Here is a 22,707-nt window from a genome sequence, read left to right as displayed (position 1 = left end):
ACTGTTTTGGCCTGCAAAGCTTCTGAGTATACCTTACAGGTTCTCCTTGAGGTTTTCAGCGGCCTAATATCCTTCCATAAATTCTTTTCCTGCTAAAACAAATTAATCAAGCAAACCAACATTAAGTCAATTAACAAACCAACGTGTCCTCCAACCAAGGCAATCATGCCTGATGAAAGGGCAACTTTTCCTAACAGCCGTATGCAGAAGGGGGTTTATTTTTGCAATTTGTACCCAATTTTTCTTTTTTTTTTTTTCCTTAAGTAGGCTCCATGCCCAGCATGGAGCCCAATGTAGGGCTTGTACTCATGACCCTGAGATCAAGACCTGAGCTGGAATTGAGTCAGACGTTTAACTGACTGGGCCACCGAAGTTGCCATTTTTTAATTCATTCTAAGTCTTTGTTAGTGCCAGCTATTGTTCTCAGTGTTTTCCTATTTATCAGACTACATTTGATAGTGCAGGAGGGGTAGAGCTCTTGACTTCAGCTTCCCCATGACTAACTCATTAAGGGATATTTCTGCCTTTCCACCTGGGAATCCTGAGAATCCCAAGATCTGTGTTAATATGGAAGATGACTGGACCCAAAAAGGATGGATCTCAATGTGCATTACACAGGCTACTCCTAAACCCTATTAAATATTGCTATCCCTTACCAAATACTTTAGTTGACCCTGTGGCCCAGTTTTTAAGCATATAGACACTAAGTGAGAAAATCTGGATCCAAATTTTGCCTCCATGAATACTATTTGTATAATATTAGACAATTTTCCAAACCTTTTTTCTGAGCTTCAGTTTTCTCAACTGCAAAATCAGGATAATAAAGCATCTACCTTGCCAGGCTGTTGTGAAGATCAAATGGGTAATGTGTATGAAGTGTCTGGTATTTCAATATTTAATAAATATGTTAACTTTCCTTTTTAAAAAATAGCAAAACACACTAATGCATATGAATGGTGAAACGTAATTGGATTGTCATCCTTGCACAAGGAAACCCAGGAAATGGACAATTTTTTTTCAAACTCTGCAATACAAAAAGGCTATAATGGAGTAGACAGTTATACCATATGGACGTTAAACAGGATTTTCTCCATTTAACTCTATCGTCCTTTGAATGACCAAAGTACATTTTTAAATGTACTCTGAATATTACAGAACTATGACATGTTTCAAATATTATATATTAGCATTTATTTATTTATTTTTTAAGATTTTATTTATTCATTTGTGAGAGAGACAGAGAGAGAACAAGCAGGGGGAGAGGCAGAGGGAGAGGGAGAAGCAGACTCCCTGCTGAGCAAGGAGCCCAATGCGGGACTCAATCCCAGGACCCTGGGATCATGACCTGAGCCGAAGGCAGACGCTTAACCATCCGAGCCACCCAGGCGCCCTATATATTAGCATTTAAAAAAGACCTATTTTTGGTGGCATTATTTCCAAGTTTTTAAGTTCTATCAAAACAGAGATAAATTCATAAGCTAGCTCTAAATAAATAGTACTATTTGCCTTAGACATGAGCAGTTTAAATAGTCTGAAACAAGAATGACAGTAATAATTTTTGTTCAGAATTTACCATATACCAAGAAGTGTTCTGGCATGTGACATGAATTATCACAAAAACTCCATGAGGTAGATAATTTTCCCAACTTATAGAAAAGGAAACTAAAGTATGAAGACTTCAGTAATTTGTACAACTTGTAAATGATAGAACTGGGATTTGAGCCCAGGCAGTCTGGCTCTAGAATCAATCTTCTTAAGTACTATTTGCAACTACACAGTGAGATGCTTCCATTCTATGTTTTAAACTCCAAGCACTGGAGGTACTTCCAAAACTTATATAAATAGGCGTATATTTAAATTATGCAAAAGAAAGTCAAATACTATAACCTATTTTGTAATGGCCATTAAATGGTATAATACTTAATGGGGATATAGAATAAATTTTAAGCTATGTTAATTAACCACATATTAAAAATGAACTTATATGTAATAAAAAATCTTATGAAATTTTGGCTAACTACTGAAAATGTGACTAATCTTAAAATAGCAAGGGCTTAGCCATCTTTCTATGGTTTAAAAAAAAGGAATTCTCACTCTTCATTAATCTACATATTTGGGTTCCTTTATATGAAGATTTAATTATGATATTTATGCTGCCTTCTTCCTCTTGATACAGATCATGTAAATGGACACTGCACAAGTCCAACCTCTCAGAGTTGCAGTTCTGGAAAACGTCTGTCAAGTGCTGATGTTTCAAAAGTAAATCGCTGGGGTCCTGGAAGACCACCATTTCGGAAAGCACAATCAGCTGCTTGCATGGAAATTTCTTTACCAGTCACAACAGAAGGTAAGTTAAACATACAAATTTTTGTGGATACAATTAAAATTTGATATGCCATGATAATGGGAGCTAGAGGACAAGGGATGTAGGTCTTGGTGTAAAAGATACTTTAAAACTACAGTCAATTCTAGGCAATGAGTGACTGAGAGCTGGTCAAGCTGTGGCCATGACTCCAAATCATTCCTCACTATACCTCCTTCTTCATCTCTAAAACCAGAATGTCTGTGCTTATTGGTAGACACCTCCTCTGTACGAGGGGAGATCTATGCCTTAATCAGTTCTTTACACTCCCAGCAGCAATTGAGAGTTTCCTTCCATCTCAATGGTAAGCCTTTCAGTGTCTCTATCAGTAGATAGTTATTTAATGTCTTGCAACCCTCATTTCCTCAACTGTCAAGTGAGTATGACCAAGAAAAAGGCAGAATCTTAAGTTCTAAAGTTTGCAATCTTCATATGTTTTTAAAAGGAAGGATTAATTGCATGTTTATGGAATGAGTGTTGGAACAGGGATTAAAGTATAAGAGCTAGAAGGCCAGAAATTTTTAGAGAGGGAGAAAAAAAAGGAATCTTGTAACTTAGTTGCTACAGTCTTGCTGACAAAGAACTTTGGGGAAAGATAGAGGAAAAAATAATCTTAGAAGATTTTCTTTAGTAATTCTGTTCTATAAAGTAATTCCCCATTTACCACCTCAAAAACTTTTTAGTAATGACCTGTATTTAAAAATTTAAATTTAAAAAAATTTTTAAATTACAAAAAATTTTAAAGTTTAGTATTATACCATACTAAATCTGGTTCATGGATGTGTAGATGAGATTATTTCTCTCACAGGTGTATGAGTAACAAACTTGAATGTTGATGAACCACGAATGGAAAAACTTCAAAAGCATATTAGCTAGGAATTTTATAATAGAAGCAAAATGTAAAGGTTATAGAAGTAGCACTCTTAATCAGTGGGTTGAGTTGAGAATTTTGAGTTTTAGACATTTCTGCCTCTAACTTCTACTGGATTCTGGGATAATTGCTTAACTCTATGTCTCTGTCTCCAAATCTATAGAATTGTGTAGATTATATCCAAGCTCCCTCTCATCTCTAAATTCTATTACAAATAATTATTTTTACAAACTTGTTGAGGGATAGAAGAGGGGGATTAGGAATACTATATTTTGCTTTTTAGAAAAAGAAGAGTCTAAGGAATTTATATTTAGTCTCTTTTTATAAAAATGAGTCACACTTGACCTATCGAGAAAGAAAGGAATAGAAAAAAGAATATAAGGAACTTGAACTCTGGAGCAATTATAAGAACAAAACACTCCAGTAGTACTTAACTGAGGCGGGGCGGGGGGGGGTGGTTCTTTTATGCTTATTGGAGTGTGCACATGAGTAAATGTTGATGAGCAGGAAAACTTGAAACCATCCTACTTCCTTTAGGTGGGCTGAAGCCCTCTCAGATTACTATTAACAACGAGATGGTCCTGTCTACAGCTTCTTATTTGGTTCTAGGTAAAGTTAGAACTGGATTTGGATTCAAGTTGGTATCCTGAAAGTAGTTCAGGGATATAGCAGTTGCTCTTTTTGGCCTTGGTAAATATAACAACTGCAGTCACTCCAAATATAGCAAAACCAAAAATTATGTCAGTTAGGGAAATGTATTCACCAAGAACATTTGTGACCTTTCAGTTAAGTAGCCATAATGTTGTCAGTAGGTGGGAATTGCCAAGAAATCATGAGGACTATTTTCAACAATTGAGAGATAGAAGGAAACCATAATTAAAATGGTACCAGAAATTCTTGTAACCTTGACTACTCAGACTAAATATTTTTTTTTCCAGACCAGAAAATTTCAACTAATTTGTGAGGTAATGTAGGGAGAAAAACCTGGTGAACTGGAACTCTGGAGATTCAACTTCTAGTTCCAGCTCTGCCAAAGTTTGTGATTTACATATCTGGACTTCAATCTCTTCATTATCAAAATAAGCTGATGAACTGGACAAGCAGTCTTCCAGATCAGTTAACAAGGAATCAAATTCTACTTCCCCTTCATAATTTTGTTTTTCATGTACTAAGTCTGACTTTACTTGTTATGGAAATACACTGACAATTTTTGTTTTTCTGAATTTCTATAGAAAGCCGAGAAAATTCCTATAATCGTTCTAGAAGCTCTAGCATCTCCAGTATTGACAAAGATTCGAAAGAAGCAATTACAGCACTATACTTCATGGAATCCTTTGCTCGGAAAAATGACCCTACGGTCTCCCCTTGTTTGTTTGTTGGAACTAGTCTGGGAATGGTTTTAATCATCTCCCTGAACCTACCTTCAGCAGATGAACAAAGATTTACAGAGCCAGTCATGGTATTGCCAAGTGGTAAGGAATTTTATTTCTCAGTTGCTACTTTTTAACAGTTAGATATAAGATAAGGTATAACATTAATTTATACTGATCTGGAATAAAGTTTGTAAGTATTCTGTATACTGGAAACTATTGAAAATTTCATAAATTGTATACTATCCCAACATTTGTCATACAGCAACTTACCATTCCTTAGGATAAAATAATTATTTTTATGGTAGGAAACTGTGGAACTGCCCACCTAAACAATGCCTTGGGAAAAAGGTTTCTGAAAAGCACTAAGGAAAACCTTAATGCAAAAGTTAAAGTATTTAATGAATTAAATTATTTCTCCAAAGTTCCATGCCAGATCAGAGCCTATGAGTGTTTTTTAATCATCCCTGAAGAACTCAGAACAATTAATCTAAAAGCAGTCTGACTTGACATAGCTTTCTAAAGTCCTTGGTAACCTTCCCATCTTGTTTCAAAGGCATGCCATACAATTTCTTTCTTTTTTATCCTAGTGCCTAAAGAATTTAACATAAGTTACGAGTATTTTGCTAAAGCATATGTTGTATTCTCTTGAATTATCTTTCCTTCCTTCCAAAGAAGAGATGAGTGTGATTCCTCATGCAATTCCTTTGAACATTTTAAAATTTGTTCTTCTCAATAACTTTTACTTTGTATTTCCAGTGTATGATGTTTTTCAGATAGTTTTTAAGTAAAAAAAATAAGAATTTTATTAATATATAGGATAAGGAATTTTATTTTAAAAGAATGCATATATATAGAATGCTAGGTTAGAGTTATATTTTGTTAACTGGTGTGCTAAATTCTTGTAGATTTTTACTTATTGTAGGTGGAATAGTCAGCTCTCTACTAGTGTGGCAAATTTAGATAAATGTGTGTGTGTGTGTGTGTGTGTGTTAAACAACTGAAACTGATCTTCTCATACTTCTGGAGACTAGAGGATCAAGATTAAGGTGTCAGCAGGTCTAGTTTCTTCTGAGGCATCTGTCCTTGGCTTGTAGATAGCCACCCTTACCATGTCTTCCCATGGCTGTCCTTCTGTATGCATGTACCTCTGGTGTCTCCCTGTGTATCCTAATCTCTTCTTAGATACCAGTTTGGATTGGCCCACTCTAACAACCTCCTTTTAACTTAATCATCTCTTTATAAACTCTACCTTAAATATAGTACTAGGGTTTAGGCCTTCAACATATGAATTTGGTGGGGACACAATTCAGCCCATAAAATGCATTGTATTTTAAAAGTTAATCTCTTAGGGTCACTTTAATTGTAAACATACTTCATGATGAGAAAATATCTTTTACTACATTCCTAATTTTAAGGAAATATGCACAATTCTCTTACAGTGATTGAATTAGAGCCAGATCAGTGAGGTCATAATGAATTATTAAACGCTAATTCAATCCACTATTTAACTCAATAAATTATTATCCATATTGGACACCTAATATGTGCCAGGCATTCCTTACAAGTTTAAAGGTGAAAATCTAACTCCTGTGTACACAAGTTTACAACTGTAAGTGGAAGACAATTTTCTAAGAGATAGTCTAACAAATATGGTTTTCTATGTCACAAGCCTAGAAATAAACAGATCTGGAAATAATTTAACAGATCTCTCAATATTATGGGAAAGTCCTTTACCGTTCTTAACAAACATAGACTAAAAATGATGGCAAAATACAAAATAAGTAGAGATTTAACTTAATAATGTGGTATCTGGTTAGTTAATATTTGCAAAGCTTTTCCTTGACTATTTAAAGATACATAATGGGAGCCTGTCTCCTCCAATTTTCTGTCATTATTCTCCAGTTCTTTCAAGACTTTAGCTCACCAGTTGTAACAGTGTACCACACTAATACAAGATGTTAATAATAAAGGACAAAGGGAGCATATGGGAATTCTGTACTCAATTTTCTGTAACCCTAAAACTGCTCTTTTAAAAAAAAGTATTTTTTAAGAGCTACATAAAAGAGTTAACTATGAAGGTAGGTTCAGATGTGTTTTATAAATAACCATGGAAAAGAGAGAAAGCCTAGTTGGAAGATCATAAGAGACTACTACTGTGAACAATAATTATGCATATAAACTGAACAACCTAAAAGAAATGGATAAATTTCTAGAAACATACAACCTACCAAGACCGAATCATGAAGAAATAAAAAATCTGAACAGATCTGTAATTAACAAGGAGATTGAATCAGCAATCAAAAGCCACTCAACACAGAAAAGCCCACTTCTCCTTTTTAAGGAAACTTTTCACATTAATCTACTGTGGTTTTCTTGACAACAAATTCAATGATATGAAAATTTGAAGTGCACTAAATCATTGAATTTTTCCACTGAGAATGGAAAAGCACCGAAAGATTATCCATTCCCCGTAGTTATCCCTTTAGTCTGTATCAGAATCACTTGGAGGGTTTGTTACAACACAGATTATTGGCCCGCGCCCCAAGGGTTTCCAAGTCAGTAGGTCTGAGGTGGAGTCTGAGGATTTGCATTTTTAATGAGCTCCCAGGTGATTCTACAAAAGCAACTTTACATGCTGGGATGGAAAAAGCTACAAGTCTTGGCTCCTGTTTAGGGAAAAACCCAGTGCTTCCTCTTTCTGTGTTTGTCCTGTGTACCTCTTCTCATTTCACAACTCACACTCACAACTTCCACACTCACAACACTTCCGACACCAGACGCGTGGAGGTTTTTCCTCATAGCAAGCAATTCTTTGCAACGCCAGCTGGATGTCCAATTTAACTCGATTCTGACACTATCTGGAAATAACTATCAGATCCCACAGGTTCAGGGCTCAGTTCCACAAAACAGCCCTGTCTCCTTCCTTTAGACACCAGTCGGAAGTCTAGTTTATCACCTGTGCTTCTGACCCATTGGCTATAAATCTGGGGTTTCCACAACCCCCTCCTTGGGTTCAATTAATTTGCTAGAGTGGCACACTGAACTCAGGAAAATTGTTTACTTACCGTTTGCCTGCTTATTATTAAAATTTACAGATGAACATCCAGATGGAAGAGGTGAGTAGGGAAAAGAACACAGAGCTTCCAAGCCTTCTCCAGGAGCATTACTCTCCCTGCACCTCCACCTATTCACCAACCCTTTTGAGTTTTTATGGAGGCTTCATTAATTACATAGGCATGATTGACTAAATCATTGACCACTGGTGATTGAATTCAATCTCCAGCCCCCACCCCTTCCTTGCTCCGTGGTGGGGAAGTAGTGGGACTAAAAGTCCTAACCTCTAATCACATTGTTGGTTCCTCAGGCAACCAGCCCCCACCCTTGGGTGAGGTCCAAAAGTCACCTCATTAACATAATAAAAGACACCTGTGTTGCCTTCTCATTTAGAAATTCCAAGGGTTTTAGGAGCTCTGTGTCAGACACAGAATATAAATCACAGTATTACACATGAAAATTCAGTTTAATCACAATTCTGGTTAAATTTAATTCTACCTACTTTATTTCTATGCCTGTGTAGTTGAACATGGCTAGAGAAAAATATATAAACACAATAAATAGTCTCATTTTGAAATAAATCATTAATAACTTCAACTAGGCTCCTTTGCTGCTGGGTGATTATATTTACTATATTTCCCTAGTCCTCTCTCCCATGCTCTTGAACAATTATATTTCTCCACTCTTCTCAAACCCCCAATACCTCCTTTGCTCTTTTCAATGTCAGCTAATGACCACGTGTCCTCTTTCACTGTGGAAATTGAAACAAGCAGATAACAACTTCAACCACCACATCTATATCTCCTGTCTGCTTATCTCTCCATGGTCTCTATATTCTCTCCTGTTATTATGACTAAACTGTGTAAGCTCCCAACTTGGCCAACTTCTCTACTTGTACACTCAAGAAAGTCAATCCAGCAACTTTTCCTCTGTTTCCTTTATATAATTACATTATATTTGTATTATTACACCTAATTGTGTAATTATAATGGTAATAAATACTTACCTTTCTGCTAGATCAGCATACAAATATGCTGTTCTTTCTCCCATTAAAAGAGAAAAACTTGGGGTGTCTGGCTGGCTCAGTTGGTAGAGCATGTGACTCTTGATCTCAGGGTTGTGAGTTCAAGTCCCACATTGGGTGTAGAGGTTACTTTAAAAAATAAAATCTTAAATAAATAAATAAAATAGAAAAACTCTCTTGAATCTATCCCGCAAAATGCTCCATTTCATTTCTTTCTCTTTAATGCAAAATTCCTTGAAATGTTTGTGTTATATTCACTATTTCAAATTTCCTTCTCCCATTCTCTTGTCTCCATTCTAATCAAGCTTTCTCCCATACCAATCAATAAAAACTTCTATCTAGGTCACCACTGAACTCAGGGCTAAATCCAATGGTCAGTTCTCAGGCCACATCTTACTTGACATATCAGCAACATATTACACAGTTTACCATTGTCCCTACATTAAAAACACTTCACTTGGATTCCAGAACACTATATTTACATACTTTTCTTCCTAACTTTCTAGCCATTCCTTATCAGTCCACTTTGCTGGTTCCTTCTCATTTCACTGGACTTAAAACATCAGAATGCCCAAAGACTGGCTCAAACCTTTTCTGTTTTTTATTTATATTCAAGGCCAAAATGAAATCAACCAGCCTCATGACTTTAAATGCCATTGATAATCTGATGGGTCATATATTTGTATTTATAGTCTGTAACCATCTCCAAATTTCTGACATAGATATCCAGTTACTTAACATCCACTTGGATGTCTAATAAGCGTCTCAAACTTAACATATCCAAAACTGAGTTCCTGGTATTCTTTTCCTTTCCCCCATATTCTTTCCCACATCTGTTAATGGCAATTCCATCCTTCCAGTTTCTCAGGTCAGAAACATTAGAATCATCCTAGACCACTATGTTTCTTTCACACTCTAAATCCAGTTTATTAGCAAATTCTGTTGGTTTGACCTTTATAGTATCCTCAGATTCTGATCACTGCTCACCATCTCTGTTGTTACCACCTGATGGGAGGAAACCTCTATCTATTTCTTGCCTTGATTTAACGTACTAACCTATTAACTGTTCTCCCTTTGTTCAACCTTGATTCCCTTTAGAATATACCCAGCAGGAAGAGTGATCCTGTTAAGTGAAAATTAGATTACAACACCCTATTCTCAAAATCTTCCTCATACCAAGTAAAAGTCTAATGCTTTTGGCATTATCTTTTTTCCCCATGGGACACTGGGACAACGGTTCTTTTATTCCTTGACCCTCACACTGAAGCGCCTAAACCCTGCTCTCCTATTTTCTTCAGTTACCCTTGTAGGACATTTACAGTCTTCTTAGTTTTGAAGTGGATTTTAAAACACAACTGGGATGTTAAAACACCTAAACATGTTATTTTAAATTTGATAAATTTTAAGTATGTTAAATTATAGAGTACTTTCTAAATGGAATGTATTTTTATTTATCATTCTTTTTTAAGTGTCTGTTGTATGTACACTCTTGAGCCATATCAGCCTGGGTTAATCCCCTTACTCTCTCTGCATGATGTCAGAGGACAAAGGAAGAAAAAGACTGCTGGGGCATTGCTTAAGGACAGTCTGACAATGTCCAAAGATCAATCTATCACAGGTTACCTCTTAAGCTTTATAGTATCCTGTCCTCTGGGACTGGCAAAAACACCCATAGGTAATAATTGGGCATGGATATTCAAACTTGGAGAATCCAGGTGAGTAAACTTCTTTTCTGTATAAAGATGCATAAGCCTGCCTAAGAGCCAAAGGACTTTTTAATACAACCAAAATTGCAAGCATGAACTCTATATGTTAAAATTTCATGAAATTTATTCTAGGTGTTCAATTTCAGAAGAAAAAAAAAAACATTTTCTAGTAAATGAGCCTAAGAAATAAGGAAATGGAATCAGATGGTATGATTTTTTTCAGTTGAACTTCTTTCAATAAATAAAAATTATAAATTTTCTAAAATTTGCTTTTTAAAAAAGGATGTTAAGGGGGTCTATATAGTATGGTAAAAGAATACTGGATTAGAAATTAGGAAACCTGAGTTCTAGTCCAGGCTCAACCACTAACTTGCCATGTGACATGCCCCAAGTCTCATCACTTTTCTGGGTCTCCATTTTCTCATTAATAAAATGAAAGGATTTGACAAGTTGATGTCTTAGGCCCCTTTTAGACCTAACATTCTATGATGCCAAGAAATTGCAAATGATGAACTCACAAATCTACTGATACATGTATATTACTGCAATATTATGACACTATAGATGTAAATTATCAGTATAAAACATTTACTACCCATAAATGAATAACAACTGTTTTAGAAAGAATTTCACATGCCAGTGATATGAAATTGTTTTTATAGGTACATTCCTCTCACTGAAAGGAGCTGTGCTAACATTCTCCTGTATGGACCGAAATGGCGGATTAATGCAACCGCCATATGAAGTTTGGAGGGATCCAAACAACGTAGATGAAAATGAAAAATCTTGGAGAAGGAAACTGGTCATGAACTGCCCTTCTCCATCCCAAGAAATAGGAGATCATCAGTATACAATAATCTGCTCAGAAAAACAAGCCAAAGTCTTCTCACTGCCTTCTCAGACTTGTCTTTATGTTCATAACATCACCGAGACATCTTTTATACTCCAAGCAGATGTGGTGGTCATGTGTAACAGTGCCTGCTTGGCATGCTTTTGTGCCAATGGGCATATCATGATAATGAGGTACTTGCCTTCTTTATAAATTATCTGGTAATCACAACAGTGTGACCAAGGTACAGTTCTGAAAAGTATATGTGTAATGTGCAATCAAGAAGCAACCTGAGATCATTGCTTCATTATGTTTGTGAATGTTTCATTATTTGACAATTTGAGGAGACTATGGGGTTTTTATTTTTTTATTTTTTGCTTTTGCTAAAAATGCATTGCATTGTGAGTGAAATATATATTTTAATTGATTTCAAGGAATCTAAAGAATGAGTGATTTTTCTAGTCATTCACACATTAATCCACAAGCATTTACTGAACATATGTTATCTCTCAGATATTATGCTAGGCATAAAATATAAAAATGAATAAACTATAAGGGAAAGAAATGAACTTACTTTTACTATATTTTATAATCCACACAAGAACTTTACATACAGAGTTAAATTTGGTCCTTATGATTTCTGTAGGACATAGGAAAACAAAGTAGTATTTGCATCCTCCATTTTACATGTTAATAAATTAAAGCTCAAATTTGCCTGACGTTGCAAGTCTAGTAAAGAGTGAGACCAGCACTGAACAGTATATTAAAAGTTATCACTACAATTGAAATATAACATTGTGTAAGTTTAAGGTGTACAACATGATAATTTGATATATGTATATATTGTGGAATTACTACCATAATAATGTTAGTTAACACATCTATCACCTCACAGTTACCACTTTTGTGTGTGTGGTGAGAACTTTTAAGATCTACTCTTCTAGCAACTTCAAGTATACAATACAGTATGGTTAACTATAAGTCATCATGTTGTACATTAGATCCCCAGAATTTAATAATCTTGTAACTGGAAGTTTATGCCCTTTGACAACCATAATAATATGATATCAGCTGAGAGATTTCATTATACTGTTAATAAATTAAAATAAAATTCATTAGATACAAAATTAATTACCTAATGATTTTATGAGTTCAACAAACACATAATAAACATAATCTGTGTAGAAGTCCCTATCATTTGTTTTAACAACTCACCTGGTTCCAAAAATCACTGAGATAGTAAAGCATTATACTAGGCCTGTGAAGGATATAAAAATTAGTAAAAACATAGTCCTAGTCCTTAAAAAGGTTACTATTAAATTGGGGGAGATAAGATACACAAGTTGAACCTTCTAGACATAAACTAAGTCCTCAGAATTCAAAGTCATGAGATAGTTGGTATATGTTATTAAAAAGGAGATGTTGGGAGGAAGGTAAACTGAAGAAGTAGATTGGGGTAAATAATTGAGGACCTTTAATGGCAGGCTAATGAGTTTGATATTAATCAGTTAGTAGCTAACCTGCTCTAGCTATACATTAAGAAATTATATGGAGAGCTTGAAATGGTCTTCTGAACTAAAATGTTAGTTATATAGAAAGCAAAGTAGAAACAGATGTGAGGGATAATTGAGGGAAACTTGCTGAATGTAAAACTGATTGTGAAGGTGATGGAGATCGTTAAATCTCAGAATTAGAATAGAATTTAAAGGTTAAAAAATTTTTATGAACTTGAATAACAGTGATGTCATTAGCAGATGGGAAAGTTATGAGAATTTGGAAAAGCTGATAATGAGAAGTTTGAGAATGAATGCCTTGAATTTGAGGTGCTTTTAAGCCGTCCTGCAGAAGTTTGGCAAGCAATTTAAGGTCTGGGCTCCTAGAAAAATATGGAAGATCCAGCTTTGGAAGTCATCTATGTAAATGCATTAGTGAAAATTACAGCAGTGAATGAGATCATCAGAGAAGACAGTATAAAAAGAAAGGAGAAATAGACTGATCTGGGAACAAAAACTTGAGGATATCTCTACATTTATGTAGTAGAAAAGAAACAAAATCCAGCAGAGGATATTGAGAAGTCATCAGAGACATAGGAAAAGGATGAGAATAACTTCATGAAACGGTAGAAGAATATCCAAACAAAAGATAGAAGACCACCAAGACAATGGTCAAGAGGTAGTCAGATATAGCAGAGAGGCCAAAGAATTTGGGTAGAAGAAGAAACACTAGGCCTGGCAACTAACAGGGTATTAGTGATCCTTGAGAAGGCAAATCTTGGGAGCATGGTGGAGGCAAAAACTAAATTTTCAATGGAGCTAGAGGCAGTGGTAGAGATCGGGAGCTGACAAACTTACCACCCACAGACCATATCTATCCTGCCCTCCCTCTAATCTGATACTGTACAGCCTGCAAGCTAAGAATGGATTTTATATTTTAAAATGTTGAAAAAAATCAGAGAATATTTCATAATATGTGAAAATTATATGAAGTTCAAATTTCAATGTCCATAAATAAAGGTTTTTTTGGAACACAGCCACACCCATTTGCTTACATAATGTCTGGCTGCTTTTGCAAGACAAGGCAAAGTTGAGTAGTTGTATGACTATGACCTACAAAGCCTACAATATTTACCATCTGGCACTTTAATAAAAGTTTGCCAATCCTTAGTATAGATTATTCTTCCAGGAAATTTTGTGGTTAAAACGAGAGATGAGAGACAGGAAAGCAGTTCAAGAGCAAAACTAGGTTTTCAAGAATGTTTTTACTGTTTTATTTTCTTTAAATAGGGGAGACATGAATAGATTTGTAACCCAAGGAAAACTAGTTAAAGTTTTGAAAAAATAAAAACATTTATTGTCTTCTCATTCTCTTAGATATTTCTGGTTCTTTCTTTTATCTGGTTTCTCTTTCTCAAACTGTTTTTTGGTATTTGTCATGAAAATCATTCCAGTCTTGTTTGAAAATGATGACTTAACTCCTAGAATGCCTTAGTTTTGAGGAGAAAAAAAAATGTGTATCACCCATACCCTGCCCTCCCCTAAGCTCCCATTTAGTCACTCCAAATTTTTATTTTAAACTAAAAGACATTAAACTGTTGTCACAACTGAGATTTTTAGCTTGATAGTGATTACCCTATTTTTGTAAAATTTTAGTGTGTCTTGTTTTCTCGAATGATTTTGGGTATATCTGCAAATTAATTTCCATTTAAATAAATATGTGCTACCATTGACATTTTGAGAAGGGAAATTTCTTGAGAAATAAAAACAATAGAGTTTAAAAAAAGAACAGGAATCATAACAACAGGAGAGTTAAGATGATATCTCTGTCTTCCTCTGCTCTTTGTAAAAGCTGCTTTACAAGATAATGCTACTTTAATATTATGTCCCCAAGTGGAAAATTTTCATGTGTTCCTGAGGATTTCAAAAATATTTGAAAGGAAATTACTTTGGGATGATTTTAGTAATATATTAGTTGTGGCTAGGGAATAATATGTGGCTTGAAGAACTGAATCCTTTGAATTGGCATTACCAATTGATCATCTTCCCATGCTAAGTATTTTCCTAGATCTTTCCAGATCCTATCAGAAATGAACTATACTGAGTCCATTCTTCTCAAGTCCTACCTTTCTGATGGTTGGCAGGTAGCTAATGATTGTTTATATGCTAATGTACCCAGACCTAGAAAATAGTAGAAAGGGATACTAGAGGCTTATCTATAAATAAGTTCTCAAACTGGGCTGTGATAGTCATTTTTAGTGAGAACCATTGCTAGTTTTGTGAACTTTTTCCTTATAAAGTGTCCCCTGCACAGAAAAAAAATCTGTTTTTCAGCTTTAAAATCACGTAGTTCCCTCCTTACTTCGGCAGCACATATACTAAAATCACTTAGTTCCTAGTCTTTAGCAATTGAATTACTGTTTTCCTTTTCCTACCTAAAGTAATCACACCATTTCTGTTTTCTTGGCTTACTTTTATTATGCTACATAAATAATGTAGTTTATCAGAAAAGTCCATTAGAATCCCTCACCCACTGCCACCCATTAATTTGACTGAATCTATCATGGAAGTCTGTGTAACTAGGTTTGTTTTGGACTCATATCCTAAAGATCTTAATTACTTGAAATGCCATAACATGTAAGTCTTTGAAATCCAGTATATAATTTACATTTACAGAACATCTCAGTTCACACAACACACATATCAACTGCTCAATAGCCATATATGGCTAATGGCTACCATATTGGACAATATATTGCTAGAACCTCATGGAAAGCTTATTCTAGCTGCACAGATTTCAGGTCCCATTCTATATGATAAAGTTCTAAGGCTTAACTTGTAATTACAAGCTACTTTCATAAGAGAGAAGTCAGTACTTTTTTTTCAAGGTACTGGTTTTATGATCTGGGATAATTTAAAATCATTATACACATCAGAATCAGTTGAATGATTTCAAAGCTTGAGATTTAATGACAAGTTTATTTTTCTCCTTTTGGCATTAGAGCTGTGATCTAAAAGCAATGAGATTAATTTTCTTCAGTAGTTTGCAAAACTGGCTCATGGAAGTATCCAAAGGGACATTCTTTATACTCTCTTCAAAACTCAAGTTCTGAGCAGTATTAAGGATTGTAAAATATCTTGAGGAAACTAAGTTCTATTGAGAAAAGAAAGGGAAACGAATTGTTCAGGTCCAAATGGACATTCTAATGAATAGGCAAAATCATGGGCTACAACATTAGGATAAGACTATAGCCATTTGGTAAGACACTTGAGATGAGTGGTATTCATTTGGCTATGCAAATTCTATTATCTGTAACTTATTCTCATTCCCTTATAACCTTAACCATGTTTATTTATTCATCATGCCTTCAGCGCAGGTGACCTAAGTTATAGGTAATTTTCATATCTTGTGTATAGAGGGAGTAGAGGAATGGGGAGCAAAGCCACTCCATTGCCAGGCACAGTGAACTGGATCCATTCCATGTGTCTATCAGTGCATAACCTCCTCAGACTCAGGAGTTTTGCCTTAAAAGGAGATAGTAGGCCAAGTATGCAGTCAGCCACTTTCTAGCTATGGTGTTTCTGCCATAACCACAGACTATAACCATATTGTAGGAACCTGTGAAATGCTGCAAACAGTATCCTGAAATTGCTGGCCACTGCATTTAATCCAGCCTCCAAGGATATCTGCTAAGTATCTGTGTGGATTAAGATAAAGGATGGGGCCCATGATTTTTTGTGTATATATGATTTAATGTGAAAGTCTAGTTTTTTACCATTGAGACTTCAAGAGAATAAAAAGAAACAACCATAAAATAGTGGTATAAAAATAATTTTTTATGTAAGGGTCTGCACATTTTACACAGAGAAATTAAAGCTTCTAACAACCTGAATATGAAATGTGGATTTGCTTTTTTCCATTCAGCCTACCTAGTCTTCGCCCAGTGTTGGATGTTAATTATTTGCCACTGACAGACATGAGGATAGCACGGACATTTTGTTTTACCAATGAAGGCCAGGCATTATACCTCGTCTCTCCTACTGAAATTCAGCGGTTAACATACAGCCAAGAGATGTGTGATAATCTTCAGGTAGGTCAGGCACATTTATGAATAAACACTGGACATGGTTGTAAAAAGAGAATTAGAGAGATATCTAAAAGCTAAAGTATTATTGGGCCAGGCAATAAATATGCCTTCCCTAGAATATGTTTTGAATATATGTTCATCATTGTGACCCTGTCAAGTTTAGTGTGGGTCTAGGTATACACAGAAAAAAATAAGAAAAAAGGGAAGTGAGAGGGAGAAAGTGAAGATCATACATATTAATGGTTGATTTTTTGTTTGTTCATTTTATTCTTTGTTGTTGTTGTTGTTGTTTTACCTACAGAGAATCCTCTGTAAGATTATAAACCCTCTTAAAAAAAAAAAGGTTATAAACTCTCTCCCTCCCAGGTGGGGAATATGCACATATACACAAAAATTTTGCATACAATTCAGGGAGCTCATGGACTTTTTTTTTGAAGAAATATTAATTTTGATTAAGAGCCATACAAAATAAATACATTTCTGGTGGGTTAGAATTGGGCATTTGTTTTTTATCATAGCAGTAAGCAGAGCCCTGAAATAGAATAAATATAAATGCCTATCTAACCTTGGATAAGCAGTTACAAAATTTGAAAAGAGCATCTTAGAGATTTAATTGGTTCAACCCCCTTATTTTACAAAAAAGAAAACTAAAGCCAGTTTTAGTTTAGAGGTTGAGAGTATAAGCTCTGAACTATTTCAGTTGTATTTTGCCCACTTGTATAACTTTGGGCATTTTACTTAACCCACCCATACGCTCAGTCTTGGAGCACTGTTGTGAGAATTAAGTAAGAACGCTGAGCACAGTGCCTGGAACATAGTATATTTTTATTTTATTTTATTTATTTATTTATTTATTTTAAAGATTTTATTTATTTATTTGAGAGAGAGAGAATGAGAGAAAGCGAGCACATGAGAGGGGGGAGGGTCAGAGGGAGAAGCAGACTCCCCGCCGAGCAGGGAGCCCGATGCGGGACTCGATCCCGGGACTCCAGGATCATGACCTGAGCCGAAGGCAGTTGCTTAACCGACTGAGCCACCCAGGCGCCCAACATAGTATATTTTTAAAATAAATAATAATGTTCTTCTTATTATTATTCAGTAAATACTGAGTTTTTACCATATGCCTGGTACTTGGCTAGGCTATAGGAATACAGTGATAAAACAAGATACAAGTCCCTACCCGCTAGTGTGGAGGGAGGTAAGTAAAGAGACAACCACAGCACTCTGGAAGAGACTGCCTATATGTGGCTGTGCCAGAGGTGGAGAGACATGGAAGAGGGGCCCCTGGGTTGCTGGAACAGAAGAGAGGGCTAGTTAGAAAAGGGTTGTAAGGATTAAGAGTTGTCCATAGGAATGGATGGCTGGGAATGGAAAAGGAAATGATATTCCTGGCAGAATAGTTGTGTGCAAAACCCCAGGAGTTCAGGAAACTGCCAACAAAGTGAAGAGTTAGTGAAAAGGATGGAGGGATAGTGCTGGAGAATTTTTCCAGAACAGATCTGGGAGCACCTGGTAAGAGCCTAAGGAATCTGGCATTTATCCCAAGGGCAACAGGAAGTCATTAAAAAGGTTTAACAGATTTGTTTATGAAAACTAAGATTCTGGTTGCGTATTGTTTCAAGGAATAAGGGAGAACAATTAGGAGGCTTTTTTTAAAATAATTAAGGCCAAAAAAAAAACAATGTCTTAAAGCAGCCAGCAGTGAGAATGGAGAAAAGTTAGCAGATTCAATTGCTATAAAGTATAATCAGTTGGATTGGAGGGTTAGTAGTTGTAGCAGTGAGGGAAAAGAAGGAATTAATAATTATTCCTGGGTTTCTGGCTAAGTAGATGATGCTGCCATTTCCAAAGAGAAGGGATCCAGGAGGAAGACTGCAGGTCTGTTGAGTAGAGGTGAGAGGAAGAGGATGAAGAAAGTCAGGCTGCAGGTTCATAGACAAACTGATATTAGGTCACAGATCTCCTGACTTTGGGCTGAAGTGCCTTCCTCCACACCAGTGGTTCTCAAATTTTGGTGTGCTTCAGAAAGACCTGGAGAACACATTAAAAATATAGATAACCAGAGCACATCTATATGGATTCTGACTCAGTATGTGTGAAATAAAGCCCAAACATCCATGTTTCTAACAAGGGATTTTTCCAGTCATTCTAAAGCACATCAAATATTGAAAACAATTGTATCTTACTATGCAGGAGCTAGGCTCGTTTTTGACTCATATTTTGACTCATTTGTCTTGAACCATTTCCTAGTTTTGTACTTCATATAAAAATAAATCCAAACGTCCTCCACATATTACCAAAGGCTTCCTTCTTCATAGGGTTGTCCGTGCTTGGTTCAGGAAAGGGGTTAGGACAGAAAGAGGCTATGGTAATTGAAAAAGGATCCTAAATCCAGATTGGGAGTCATTGATCAGGTAGAAATTAATCCTAAGGTAAATATATTAGCTTCTCATGTTTTCTAACTGTAAAGGGGAGAAAAGAAGAGGACAGAAAAATGAAAATTTTCAGATGTCAGTTACTAGAGAAGGAAACAAAAAGGAGGTAGAGAAGAAATGCCAGAAATAAAACTGTGAGCAAAGCAAAAATCGCCAGGAAAATATATGGAAAGCAGGCTATCTTTTTATTTATTTATTTATTTTTAAGATTTTATTTATTCATTTGAGACACAGAGATACAGAGAGAGAGCATGAGCAGGGAGAGAGGCAGAGGGAGAGGGAGAAGCAGGCTCCCCGCTGAGCAGGGAGCCCGATGCGGGGCTTGATCCCAGGACGCTGGGATCATGACCTGATCTGAAGGCAGATGCTTAACCATCTGAGCCACCCAGGAGCTCCAAGCTATCTTTTTATTCTGTGCTTTAACATACTACAGGGTTATCTTTTTTCTATCACTTTATTTTTAGTTACTCTAATGCTTTTCTGTTTGAATTTGATACAGGACATGCTAGGAGATCTGTTTATTCCCATTGAGACACCAGAAGCTCAAAACAGAGGCTTTCTCAAGGGACTCTTTGGTGGAAGTGGACAAACATTTGACAGAGAAGAGCTCTGTGAGTAAACTCCTGATTATGAAACTGTACCACTGAATAGTAGACTTGTTTCTGTGTGTGTGTGTAACTTAATGTAATATGTGGTCTCAAATTCCAGACCAGGTTTTTTTGCTTCTATACCATGAAAATTATTTTTTTACCAAACATGAATAAAATCGGTTACTTCATATTAGGAAATAGTTTAACAAAAACAGTATATGCAATTCATACAAATAATGAGTAAGCTAATAAATACATCATTTGCAAGTAGATCATACCTGCAAGGCAGGGTGAAGATAATCAATTACTAAATTCTGGAAAAAATGTTTGTGAATCTGCCTGCCTTTAATCACTGCTGGGAAACAGATTCTTTATTCAGAACACAAGGTTTATCAATGCTACAGAATAAATTACTTTAAAATTCTTCCAGTGGAACTCTGATGAATAATCGAAAAGGAGTAGAAAGATACTAGGGAACATTTTCAGAAAGAATGTATTTCCCAGAATATCTCAGCCCTATTTGGTCTTGAAGATCAGAACTCCTTTCTCTTGAACTTTTCACCAAGCAAAAGATCTAGGTGCCTCCATATGATGGAATACTATTCAGCCATAAAAAGAAATGAAGTTTGATACATGCTACAACAGGGATGAAACTTGAAGACATCATACTAAATTAAAGAAGGAAAAAAGGCCACGTATTGTATGATTCCATTTATAAGAAATGTCCAGAATAGGCAAATCCATAGAGACAGAAGGTAGATTAGTGGTTGCCAAGCACTGGGGCAAGGAGGGAGGGGGAGTGACTGCTAATAGGCACAGAGTTTCTTTTTGGAGTAATGAAAATGTTTTAAAATTAGATAGTGGTGATAGTTGCGTTACTCTGTCAGCACACTAAAACCACTGAATTGTACACTTTATGTATATAAAGTATGTGAATTATATCTCAATAAGCCTCTAATTTAAAAAAATACCTTTTGATATTACTCCTACCATTACATCCTTAAGAATGCTCATTAAATTTCTACCAAGATAGCTGTCTTTCAATAAAAACTTCCAAAAAAATCATTAAAATTAAACTGAACTTTGTAAATGATAGGGAAATTTTTATTCTTTTATAAAGTAACAAAATTTCAACACATGTATACTAATGTCCATCATGCATACCCTGTTCTTTAGTATTTACTTCCTCCCACACACATCTTTAAACAGTAACAACAACTGAGGCCTACAGAGGATGATAGCAACAGGAAGAGAGATGGTAGGAATGAAGACAGGCAGAAATTTAAACAAATGAACAGACCTAAGATTGGAACAAACCCTGATATGGGTTAAATATGAAATCACATATATTGTGAGCATCCCAATTCAGCAATGTCAAGAAATGCAACGATGCCATATTGCATGGAATCCACACACATACAAAGGCAGGCAGTAACAATATGGTTACCTCACAGTCTCAGACTCTTTCATAGATATTTTTGTGGGTAAAAGCTAGTATCTCCAAATACCCATCTACGATAAGAACAAATATGTCTCTCTCTCAATGAGAATTATGACACTAGAATTTAAGGTAAGTACTTTGGTGATAAACTTGATTCTAATTATTTGAATTACTGACAATATGTCTTAAACTGCTATGGCTTGAATCCCCAGTTGGGGAAGCTTCAGCAGGAAGAGCATCTCGCAGCTTGGCCCAGCATATTCCCGGACCAGGTGGTATAGAAGGGATGAAAGGTGCTGCCGGAGGGGTGATGGGAGAGCTGACACGTGCTCGGATCGCACTTGATGAGAGAGGACAGAGGCTAGGAGAGCTGGAAGAGAAGACTGCAGGCATGATGACCAGCGCTGAAGCATTTTCCAAACATGCACATGAGGTAAACGGCTTAATATAGCGTCTTCATACAATAATAACTTGAAACACTGGGGCCCTGCACAAGAAAGTGCAGAGATGTCACTGTAAGTAATCCTGTGTGAGAACCAGGGTAACCTGGATCTCGTTATAAGTGTCATAATTCCCCCAGTATTTGGGAGAGAAATGCTTTTAAATACTATATTAATACTACTTTACCTTAGGAGATAATTTAAAAGAAAATTATTCATTGGTTCTGATACATTGGGTCTATATTGTGCATCTGCTACTAAAAAGGTGCTTAGATACATTATATGATCCTCCCCCCTCACCCAAAAAAGGTGTGAGGGGCACTAGAACCTGGAATCCACACACTACTTTTTGCTTTAATCGTTAAAAATCAGCTGAGTCTTTTCAGCTTCATTATTTTTTAAAAACCTTTTCATATGTACTTTATTTCAAAAAGTAAAGGAAGTTTTATAAATTTAAGATTTAGATATGCATGATTGGTTCTATATGGGCTTGCTTTGGCTAGTACTTTTAAAGATTCTTAAAAACATTTTATTGTGACTATTTTTTCTTTGCAGTTAATGCTGAAATATAAGGATAAGAAATGGTACCAATTCTAAACTTCTAAAGAAGCTCTGACTGCTTTGAGAAACCATTATTCAGGGAAACCAAATTTATTCCCAGCATCACTATTCAACTTGCTAGAAGCCAGTTTCTTCTACAAAATGTTCCATTACAGTACATCTGAAGTTATCATAAGGGAAATTTATTAGACACTGTACAACCCAAAGGCGGGAACCCTGGTTAAAATCCCAAGACACGGCTGAGTTTGTCTTTTCCCAACGTGGAATGGAGCTATCATCTTGGCCTGTCATTTGCTAAGGATTTACATTTAGGAACTACGGGGAGTCCTTCTGATTTGAAAAAATCCTGTACAAACAAAAGCATTAATGCACTTAAAAAAAAAAAATCTTTGCATGATAAATTAACATCCTAAGAGGAAAAGAAAAAAAGCATGTTGTGA

At 35.7% G+C, this 22,707-nt stretch overlaps 1 protein-coding gene across 1 annotated transcript in view; it reads left to right on the top strand.

Moving 5' to 3' along the window:
• The window catches only part of STXBP5L (syntaxin binding protein 5 like), a 428,660-nt gene extending 406,357 nt beyond the window's left edge, over nt 1–22,303 (top strand). Inside the window, exons 22-28 of the mRNA XM_035000065.1 lie at nt 2,177–2,347; nt 4,466–4,705; nt 11,053–11,413; nt 16,638–16,803; nt 19,735–19,846; nt 21,479–21,699; nt 22,262–22,303. Coding sequence (XP_034855956.1) covers nt 2,177–2,347; nt 4,466–4,705; nt 11,053–11,413; nt 16,638–16,803; nt 19,735–19,846; nt 21,479–21,699; nt 22,262–22,303 — 1,313 coding nt within the window. The remainder of the gene's footprint in view (nt 1–2,176; nt 2,348–4,465; nt 4,706–11,052; nt 11,414–16,637; nt 16,804–19,734; nt 19,847–21,478; nt 21,700–22,261) is intronic.
• The last annotated feature ends 404 nt before the right edge of the window (nt 22,304–22,707 follow it).

The sequence above is a fragment of the Mirounga leonina genome, unplaced genomic scaffold, assembly GCF_011800145.1.
Source record: "Mirounga leonina isolate KUSES-001 unplaced genomic scaffold, KU_Mleo_1.0 Mir_115, whole genome shotgun sequence".
Taxonomy (NCBI): Eukaryota; Metazoa; Chordata; class Mammalia; order Carnivora; family Phocidae; genus Mirounga; species Mirounga leonina.
Note: the sequence above shows the minus strand (reverse complement) of the source record. Positions and strands in the feature narration are given on the sequence as shown.